The 11,500-nt window shown below is 33.6% G+C and overlaps 1 protein-coding gene across 4 annotated transcripts in view; it reads right to left on the minus strand.

Annotated features, from left to right (window-relative positions):
• The window catches only part of LOC148629863 (TBC1 domain family member 2B-like), a 35,600-nt gene extending 26,870 nt beyond the window's left edge, over window positions 1–8,730 (minus strand). For all 4 annotated transcript variants that reach the window (XR_015917988.1, XR_015917987.1, XM_088558603.1 and 1 more), the window contains exons 1-2: window positions 8,292–8,730; window positions 3,828–3,960 (exon numbers count right to left, since the gene is read on the minus strand). Coding sequence is in view for 2 of the 4 variants with exons in the window: in XM_088558603.1 (XP_088414729.1) it covers window positions 3,828–3,960; window positions 8,292–8,701 (543 nt within the window). In the remaining 2 variants the exon portion in view is untranslated. The remainder of the gene's footprint in view (window positions 1–3,827; window positions 3,961–8,291) is intronic.
• Window positions 8,731–11,500: the final 2,770 nt, after the last annotated feature.

Raw genomic sequence — 11,500 nt, forward strand, 5'->3', positions numbered from 1 at the left:
TCATTAGCTGATGAGAGCTAATTCTTCTTTCTTCTTGTCGTTCACCATTACACTTGAACTCCTCAACAAATCTGGCCGTCTTCTGTATGTCTTCCACAGGTCCATACAGTTTCTCTATAATGGGGGTTGGTTTATCCCATATCTTCTCTCTCTGTGCCTAGTGTAACTTGCATGTCTGCAGAAAGTGTTCTGTATTCTGCTCTGCTTCTCCACAGGGACACATAGGTGATGGTATGACCTTTAAAACTCTGTACAGATGTTGGTTGAGTGTTGTATCCTGTCCTGAGCCTGAAGATTGTAGTTTGCTCAAATCTTTTTAGTTGATGGTAGCTATCTTCCTTCTAAGGGGTATTGTGCAGAGACTTGACGATGGTCTTCATCTCTGTGTAGCAGACAGGATTTTCATCTTGCTGTTGTTGAGTGCCTTCCTTGCTAGCTTATCTGCTTTTCATTTCCATTGATTACACAATGTGAAGGTATCCACTGTATGGCAGTTTTAAGGCTCTTGATGGAACAAATAGCTCTTTAAAGTTGTGGTAGTTTGTTGTTGGTCAGTGCTTGTATTATGGAGAGGGCATCTGTTAGGAATACTACTTGCATATTTACTGCACTTTCCTTGATGTAATTTGCCGCATGGATTAGTGCTTCTTCTTCAGCCTTGTAGTTGGAGCCATGTAATCCTGTTGGTATTGCCACTGACTGCTGTACTGCATTTGGGTATTCTATGTAGATACCGGCCCCTCCTTTTGTTGTCGCATTTGTGGCTGAACCGTCTGTGTAAACTCTTGCCCACAATTCTGATGGATACTCTTCTTCCAGCATGCTCATTGTTATGGTTTTTCTGATGATGTTTGATTGTTCATCTTTGGCACTAAGTAACGGAACTGTTGTCTGAATGGTTACATTGTACTCCTTCTCTGCATATAGTTTGTCATTCATTTTAAAATCTAAAGGTTTGACATGCTTAGGTAGATGTTCTTGGTGTTTTCTTTGCAATGCTCATGTTTCTAGAGTGAAGCTGGATCTTTTGAGTCTGCCTGATGATAGTTGTTTCAGTCTCTCATTCATTGGGTGGTTTGGTAAGCACTGATATTTGGTGGCCTGTATTATAGCTTTACATTCTCTTCTCTTACTTAATGGTTGTATGTTCGTAATTTCCTCCACACCAGCAATAGGTATTGATTTCATGGCTCCTGTGATGATGCGGAGTGCCTGATTCTGGACTTTATTTAGAGTCTGATGGTGAGACTTAGCTGCTGTCATCCAAGCACTAGAGCCATATTCTAGATGTGGGCGTACATTTCCTTCGTAGAGAGATTTCAAAACTTTCTCATTAGCACCCCAGTTTGTACCAGCAAGTTTTCTCATGATGTTTAGTTTTCGTCTGGCTTTGGCTTCTGCTGTCATTATATGCTGTTTCCATGTAAGTCTTTTATCGAAAGTTACACCAAGGTATGTTTGCTGATCTTCCATTGTGATATGGATGTCATCCATGGTCAGTTTGACAGGTTGGATTTTAGGTGAGAGTGTAAAGAGGGTTGCTGTTGTTTTCTCTCTATTGATGGTAACACAACACTCATTGGCCCATTTGACTACCATATCTAATGCTGTTTGTATCCTGTACCTTGCAGTAGTTGCATACTCTTCATAGCACCAGAGGACAAGATCATCTGCATAGGGTGCTGATTGTACACCATTTGGTAGCTCTGGAACTAGGTCATTCATATGGAATATGAAGAGAGTTGGTGGCAATACTCCTCCCTGTAGTACACCCTGCTTTAGAAGTATTTTTCAGCCATGCTTCCCATCTACGAGTATTCTTGCCCTTCTATTGTACAGATATGAGTTGGTCCATTTGTACATTCTTCCACTTACTCCAAATCTAAGAAGTTTCACAAGAGGCCATCTTTCCAAACTTTGTCAAATTCTCTCTGAAGATCTACAAAGACAGCTAGCGTTACTTTCTTTGATTGAAATGCATCCTCGACTACTTGAGATAGATGTGTTGTCTGATCATCTGTGCTCTTGTACTGTCTAAAAAAACCAGCTTGTTCATGACCAAGAATGTTCTCCGATTCCAATTATGTCTGTAGGCGAATGTTGATTATAAGCTCCATTAATTTGCAGAAACTGCTTATTAGGCTAATTGGGCGGTAGCTTGAGGCTTTCGACTTGTTCTTTCCCCTCTTCAGTATTGGCATCATTATGGCTTCTTTCCAACATTGAGGGACTTCACCTTGTCTCCAGCTCAGATTGAGAATCTCTAGCAAAGATGTTAATGCTAAGGTGCCGAGGTGTTGAAGCATTTCATTGGTCATGTTATCTGGACCTGGTGCCTTTTTCATTTTCATTTTTCTGATGGCTGCCTTCATCTCAAACATGGTGATATCTCTCTGCATAAGTTCATGTGTTGGCACCTTTGATCTTTCTCTCAATATAGTTTACTTCTTTTTTCCGTGATGGTGGTATATCAGTGTTGCTTTCTTTCTCATAGCCTTTAGCAAATTCATTTGCTGCTGCTTTCCCTATGGTTATTTCTCCTTCAACTTCTAGCGTGATCTTTTCACCTTTGCTTCCCTCATCACTCAGTGCTTTTGTCAAGTTCCAAAGCTTTTTTGTATCTTTTTCCATATCCATAGATGATGTTTTCTCTCTCCATCCTTTCCTTTGACATTTAATCTTTGTTCTTAGATGTTTGGCCTTGCACTTTTGGAGTTTGATGTTATTTTCCTGACTGGGATTTAATTCTGCATCATCCCTTGCGCTTGTGAGTGCCTCGTGTGTTGCCTGTACCTCACTGGACCAGTATGGCTTGTAGTCCTTTCTTACACCTCTTGGTATACTTTCCTTTGCTGCCTTTAATACAACAGTGTTGAATGCTTTCACCACATTGTTAATATTCTTTCCCTCTATTTCTATGTCCCTTGTAAGTTCATCTGTTCTAGCTTGAAACATACTCCAATGTCAACATTGTTGAATTTCAATGAAAATTGATTTCTAGGATAAATTCAGCTAATTCTTATTTTGGATATCATGGATCTCTCAGCCAGTTTAGACAAATCATCTATATAATTTGGTCTAGTTCCAGACAGAGGGTAGGTGGTATAAATGAACTAGGAATAGAAGGGTAACCTGAACAACAAATATTGTATTTACAAAATAATACTTGGCTGTATTTACTTCCACAAGTTCATAGAAGTAGCAATGAAAAAAAAACAAGTTGTTTATACCAGATGTACTGTGAAAGTATTTTAATTTGTGGCTATCAATTTCCATTGATTAGGGAAGAAACACAAGTTTGTGGATTCATGAATTCATAGTTTGGAGGTTTTCAGTAAACACATCAATGGAAATCTTCTTTACATTGGGAACCAGAATTTATGGTTTGGCCTACCCATGAAATGCACAAAAATTGGTACCCCACAAACAATAGTTCTTTCAAAGTATATAGTTTGTTACTCTGTCTCTGCCATGCTGTGACAAAACCTGATAATCAAAGCAAAGCCATGAAGAACAATTAAATTTAACAACTGGTCTGACAAACACAATTATATTTCTTTAAAATAGAGACTAGAAATATTGTAAGCAAGCTCACAAAGAAAATACCCATAGCTTTAAATGGAGTTAAATGTGAACTATAAATATCATTAGCTGGATTATTTCCGACACCTACATACATGTATGATGCCAAACCTTCATATAAAATTTCATTAAAATCTTGAGCTTTTTTTTGACTTATAAGTAATACATGTGGACAGACAGGGTGGTTCCTCTATACCCCCCAACTTTATTTGCAGGTGGTATAATAATTAATAGTTTAACAATACCTTTGAAGGCTGTCTTAAAAGTTTAGTTGATTGTGCACTGTTATAAATTCTTCTTCTTTTTTGTAACTCTTGTAACCAGTACATCATAGCATGCCTGTTAGAAGCATCCAGTACATGTTCCCTATTGTCTGATCTAGAAATACATGTAGTAACAAAAATGTAAGTATACCCTAGGTCAATTTCACAGATTAGTCAAAGTTACAATATTGGTCTTTTCAGGGTAGTAATCACATTCATTTTTCTTTAGATGTTCACTTACACATGTTAGGAAGAAAGTTGCACAAAAAGTAAAATAAACTACATTTATATGCTAAAGAACACCCCCATTACTATTTTTAAAGTTTAAGCTGGTTAAAAAGAACACAGACACAACAGTGTAGTTGTGTGGTTAACACTATAGGTGATGGCTAAAAAAAAATCACACATGTGGTACAGTACAGCCATTGCCAAAGTGTCCTCAGTTGTATATATATATTTTTTTTTAATTTCTAAATTCAAAGAGACATAACTCTCACAAAAAAAGAGGGAACATTAATTACTAGCAATATGCAAAAATACCAGGTCATAACTATCTTTTTATGAAATTCTGTACAGTAGTATGGGAGGAGAGACAGATAGATTGACAAAACAACCACAAAGTGGGTGGAATAAAAAATATTTATGGGCAATCTAAAAAGCCCTTAACCAAATGACAACCTTAACCAATATGAGTACAGTATCATTGCAAGGAAGATAAAGTGTCATAATTCTTTTATTTTTTTTTAAACTTCCTCATAAGGAAACAGCAACTTTATACACATACAGTTAATCTAATATGAGGATGCTAAATGGAATTAAAATATGAACTTTTACATATGGGAAGAATGGATAAACAAATAAATTATATGAAGCATGGGTATTGTTCAATAAAATAAACAATTACATCATATTATTGTGTTCAAAATAGTGAAAATGTCCAAGTTTCAAGTTACATATAGTTAACTTGTTTTAATAAGCAAGCATTAGGGAGCAAATGAAAAAAAATCATTACAAGTGAGAGATTTAACAAAGTTTAAAGTAATGAATAATAAAAGTCTTTGTACATTTACACAGCCAAGAGTATCATAGATATCTGTTCTTGCTCCTTTTTTCAATTGGATGTTTACTTGTAGCATATGGGACAAGTAAACAACCAAATGAAAATAACGAGAAAGTTTGGATATCTAATTTTAGTTAGACTGGTTTGATTAATATGATAATCATATAATTTAATATTGCTACATCAAACAAACAAACAAATATTTGCTAATTCAGGGCAGTGTACAAAAGATACTTACATAAGATAATCATATGTAATTATAAAACATATGACTCTTGTATGTAAATCAAGTGTGAATCACATTTAAACAGAATCATATAGTTTATGTGTTAGCCATGTACATATCATATATTACAGGAAAGTTTTTTGAGCCAGCTAAAATATTTAATTATTGAATAAAGTTTATTCATTTTAAGAGTTTCCCTGAAACCAAAAATCAGGATTCTTTTATAATTACGACAATATTTTTTGCTGCTTTTGTCCAGATATTTTACATCAGTTTAGAAGTATATTAATAATAATGATTTTGTTATATTGTCAGTAACTAGTGACTGCAGTAAGCAGTCTTTTTTATACATGTACATGTATCTATCTCATCAATTAGAAAATAGCTTGCCGATGTTCTTTAACTACATTTAGTATCAATGCAGGTATCAACTGATGCCCTACAGTCCACAATGAAACATTTGTATAATATAATCAATAAAGGACTAACATTTTAGGCAATTTTTTGTCATATTTTTGCTGAATGTGGGCTCATAAAGGATAAAACAGGATCCAAATTCCCTTTTCCCAAAGTTTGTTCATGTGTACATTGTAAAAGCCATTGATTCATTACAGTTATGAATGGAAGGTCCCCAGAAGATTCACTCGTGTCAACAAAATAGGATTGTTTTTACTTTTTGGCAACAATTAGGCCTACAACTGGAAGTGGTTGATGCAAGGGACTGACATCTTGAAAGTTGTGAAAGACATCATTCTTCTACAAACTCCAGGTGAAATAAAGCATTATGGATCAATTCTTCTGTGATGAACAGCCAAGAAATGAGCCCTACTTCTGAAAAAAACTTTTTGTGGCCACTGTTTCTTATGACCCCTGTTCAGCTCACAAGTTATTACCTAAAAATAACATTGCCAGAACAAAAAAAATAGAAAACAGTCCCAGAGGTCCATATATTTCTGGTCAACCATAATTATATCCCCATCTACAAACTCAGCAAATTTTAAACTATATCCATTAAACTGTAGTGGTACCAGTAATGTATAAAAGCTATGCACCCTTTTTAACTATAATATTACAAGAAAAATTATTATGTTCAATTATCTCCTTGAACAGCAAGTATTGTTTAAAAATCAAAACACTAATATGGTCACCAAGCAAATTAAAAATTTCTGGCATTATAACTGTTTTCAAGGAAAGCTTTATATCTTTAACAAGATGGAAGGACAAAGGGGAACACTGAACTTTTGTTGTTACGATACCAAATTCCAACAATGAGCTACCTTTAATTTGGGAATGCCTGAGTGAGAAGTGTTAAAAATGTTAGTTATGGAATTGTATTCTATATATGAAATTTACCAAAATACAAAATATGCTACAAAACAAGAAATACATGTGTACATGTATTAATATTAGATTATTGTCTATCCTGTATCTAATAAAAAACCTTAGTTAATGAACATTTAATTAAAGTACACAATTTACTAACTAAAAAATAAATGTTTTCTCTTCTGGATTTTTCCACATGGTATTGTATCTATCATACATGTACAATGTACATAATACATGTATGTCAATAAATGGTCACTTATCCATAATGAATTTATAACTAGATGTTTAATATCCACTTTAAATTTCCCCAAAATAATTCATTTTGAAGCATTTCAATTAACTTTCAACAACAGCAATTATCTTACTTCCAGCACACGTGTTTCTTCCTGTTGGTAATGTGTGCCTATTCAATGTATAATGACACACTGAAATATTTATTTATATATAACTTGCTTCCTTAAGATAATTCTTTATTACATGTATACAACTTGAACTTTTTAAAGTAAAATTTTACATCCTGAAATTTAAATACAAAAATAATATATTTATGTATTACTTGAAATACAGCTCAACCAAATAATTGTGCAGAAGGTACATTCAGTTTGTCCTAATTTGAGAACCAAAAAAATGTGACACTGAAGATTGGGAAAATAAGAGTAGTGATACAAGTACAATGTAGATGGCAGAAAATATTTGTCAATATATTGAACAAATTCATTAATAGTAATAATTTCCCATCCTTAAATACAGTGCTTGTTGGAAGTTTAATTTTTAACATAAATTAGTCATTTTGAAAGATTTCAGACTGTCTATAAAGCCATGAAAGTTGGCAAAAATTTTAAACACATCACCATTTTCTTTACTTCTATGAGGATTGGTACTTTTAAAATTATTAAAAGGTTAGGTCTTGATTGATCAGGAATCATGTGTTGCTAAATGAAAGCACTGTCACAGGTTTTGTGATGGATTGGTTTGTCCAATAGTAAAATGTAGTTTGTGTGGATTGGTTAAGGTACTATAAGGACTAATTCTTTGAAATTCCAGGTTATCAGAATAAAGAACAATCACTGAACAATGACTAATACTAGGTGTATGTTAACAAATACATGTAGCTGCTTGAAATATGGACAGAGATGGCAATGAATATCATTTAACAGTCGTAGTGTTTAAATACGTAACATATCAAATTTACATTTTACACAAAAAATGCAAAATAAAACCCCACAAGTTTTATAAATAGTCTCTTAAAAGCATTCATAATAACAACATTTCTGAACAAAGCAACTGGTTGGTCTCATTTACTGAGATACCTTTCTTCTGAGTTCTGATGGATTGACCAAAATTGCAGGTACTAATAAAATGCAATGCACAGGGAGAATTGACATTTATATATACATGTATTTGTAAGCAACACACCTGCTGTAAAGTAAACAACACAGGGGGAATGATAGTTTTAACAATTTAAACAAATACTTACTTGTCAAGTTTTCTAGAATGTGTCTTTTTGTTTCACTTTAATTTATCTTTAATACAGTATTGAATGTCTTGTTTCTTCTGGTCACTTTATTTAAAATATCTTTTATCTTAATTTTTGTTTTCAAAATATTCTTGATGGTTATAATTTCACTGTTTCTTGTTACTTTGTCTGTTTTTCTTGTCACCATTTCAACATTTGTCTCTATAAATTTAACTAATCCTGACTATCCTAAATTTTTTGTAATAAAAATAGGTTCCCAATTCCTCTTCTGGGATTAATTTGGGAGCATGACAAGAGTGCAAATTTACATACCAATACTTATTTTACCTGTAGCTAAAAATATTTCCCTGTAATTACCTTATCTGGAATAAACCTGGTTTGTCAACATTAGAAGGTTCAAAATTAAAAGTGGCTCTTGAAATGTCAATTTCACCATGTGGAACAACATCATTTTCACTCCGGTAATAATACAGTTTACAGGTTCTATCTCCATACACGAACCACCTTTGTCTGTTTGTTTTGATGATGCCACGAGCCATCATGGTAAGCCATCCAGTAAGTTTCCCTTCCGGGTGTTTGTTACTGATGTTTTCGTCTGAAATTTCAGAGTTATCTACGTCAGACGAATTTGATATCTCACGGACTGAATTGCCACTCATTTCACTGATATCTAGAAAAGGTAACAAACCGGATGACTTCATTTCGGATGGTTTTAATAATGTTTCAATCTTATCATCGCTCCCTGGACCTCCCACTTCATCATCCATGTTTATTTTGTAAGGGAAGTGAAACAAGACCACGTGGTTCTATAAATAGATAAGCCGGGGTTGTCTCAAAGCACCGATATAAAAACAACTGTTTACAATAGGGTATGTAAGTCTCGTTCTAGTTTCATTTTCTTTACCAGAATTTACGACGTAGCACGTATTGAAAACCGGAGACCGATCTGCATTTTATTGTTTACTTCCGGGTACTCGAAACGCTATATAACAATGCAAAATCTTCTATTTTATGTTTATTCCTAATACCTTTATCGTGTAGAAGTAGATATTTGTTATTTTTTAATCGGTATTTTTTACACAAAAATGTTTTGCCCTCAACACTGAACTCAACTCTCTCTAAATGACAAGTCTCCATGCTTTTGAATTGTAGGCTAGGACCCAATCTCGTGAAATCACGGGTTCTCACGACGAGACTTGCATACCCTATATTTTGATACTATACAAGCAGTTCAAGTATGGTTCTGTCTAAAAACCAGACAGGTTCATCATATCTCAAGATTAATCAATGAAACTATTCAAATACGTCCTAAAAAACACTAATCCTATGTTCATTTCCTTGAATCTCCCACATATATCGTGAAATATTTTTTTCGCTGGTTATAGTATAAACAATCTGGCTGGAAAATTTCCCGTACTTTTCTGTCGTAGAACGTAACCAATTTGAAGTGTTTTATATATCTCCAGTGGGCTACATTCATTTATACTTTTAGTTTTGAATACAGTTTATATTCGAGGCCTACTGAAGAATCTCCTTTTTAATGTATGATTTCTCGCGGCCGACGATTTAAGAAAAAAGCTTGAAAAAACAGCAGAAAATATTTAGTATTTCTTTTATATGCGAATGTAACATATTTTATGCAGTTATGCCAGCGTAGCGGGTTTCATCATAAAAAATGGGTAGACGTTACGCGCGCTGTTCGTACTTACAGCGGTAACAAAACGTTACGACGTTTTTGGGGAAAATCAGAGGAAATGTGGATGTTATTTATCTTTGATAACAAATAACCACGAAAAAATCACAACTTTCTGTAACTTATGACCAACTGCACCATGCTATCTAGAATAGCTTTGAAGAATACAATTGCTTTTATAAATAAATAAGAAAAAAGTTTTTATTGGCCTAGATGCGAATATGTTTTATAATCAAAAACTTTCAGCAACAACATGTATATTTAATTTAATGGTTAATCTAGAATTGTGTCTTTTCCAATAAGAATGGCATTTTTGAAACTGTACTAGTGATTCTTTTTCTTAAAACTACAATATCGCATTTTCATTGTTGTTTTGAATAAAATTCTAACTTGATAATGCGAATTGTAGCTGTTAAGTGTAAACTCACACGGAAAATTCGCCAACCATACTTATAGGGAACGTCGTTTTTACCGTTATTGAAAACGCGACTATTATGGCGTTGTGACAATTTGTAAGATTTGTAAAATATACTGTTGTAAGAGTAATAAGAATCAGAAATTAAAAGTCTAGGACTTAATGAAAAGCTGAGAAAAATAACATTCAGAAAACAGCTTTGTTGGAAAACGGAATGTACCAATATTATAAAAATAAGCCGTGAACTTTGCATAAATTGTCGTAATGCGAAAAAAGAGCATGTGTGACATTTTGTCAGACTCAATAAAAGTTGCCGTATTTCGTAAAATTCTGTTTTCTTTTAAAATATGTTAAAATTTACGATTTTGAGTAAAAAATATTACTTAAATGTAAAAAGAACGTACCTCTGTCCATATTTGATACTCTTTTTCTTTGTTTAAATTGGTGTACTAGTTCTGTTGTGTTCTGTGGGACAGATTTGTTCTTGGTATTTTTGAACAGTTGCTGGGGAATGAGGTCACCATAACGTCAAAGTAAAACAACGTTCAAAAACGTGGAAATTTGCCAATTTCCCCCCTCCCCCCCCAAAAAAAAATCGTTTTGTTTCAAAATACAAATTTTCTATGTCATTTTGAAGTTATTCATGCGACTAAAATGTTACCTGGGACAGCTGAAAAATTTCAACATGTGTAGGAATGTATATATACATCACTACGGCGCTTTATTCTGACATTCATCGAGCTAAATATATTGCTACACCCATATTCTTTAAGAATAATTCATAATTCGATAAATTACTACAGGTTTATTTGTTTTATCGCATTTTGAATGGTCGATTATATTTTGAAAGAAGTACGAACAGCGCGCGTTAAGTCGTAAAAGTAGCTAGCAGATTAGAGAAAAGAATTTCAGAGATTGAAGGGAACATTGAAAACGCTCGACTAATAAATTTAATACTGTCATTCACGACAGAGTACACAAAGAAGTAGGTAACTTAAAAGAACAATACAATTTAATACTGAATTAAACAAGATAAAGCAGAAAGTTTGTGAAATGGAAATGTCGTATGTAGAGGTTGCCGCGTCAGGTTTGAGAGTAGTGGAGCTACAGACACTGCTAAAACTTCGTTGGATCTTAGTAATTTGAGAGTTGTGAAAAAATCTGCCTTTTGAAAAGAGAGAAGAATCGGATGAAAACGATTTGTGGTAAAGATACATGCTTTATTTAAAGATGGACTCAAACTTTTAAATATAAAGGTGATCGATGTAAATAGAAAATCGAGTAAAATGGAAAGTAAGCCAGGAATTGTGGTCGTACCGTTTGACAATATGGAAACGAAAAGATCAGTGTTGAAAGTAAAACGTACTTTAAAAAACTCGAAAAGAATATAATGATTTGCTTTTACAACATAGGATTACGAATAGTAATACTCGTACACTCTTGAAAGCCTTGGGTAAA

Source organism: Perna viridis, chromosome 1, assembly GCF_037379345.1.
Source record: "Perna viridis isolate PV_CMFRI_1.1 ecotype Kerala chromosome 1, ASM3737934v1, whole genome shotgun sequence".
Taxonomy (NCBI): domain Eukaryota; kingdom Metazoa; phylum Mollusca; class Bivalvia; order Mytilida; family Mytilidae; genus Perna; species Perna viridis.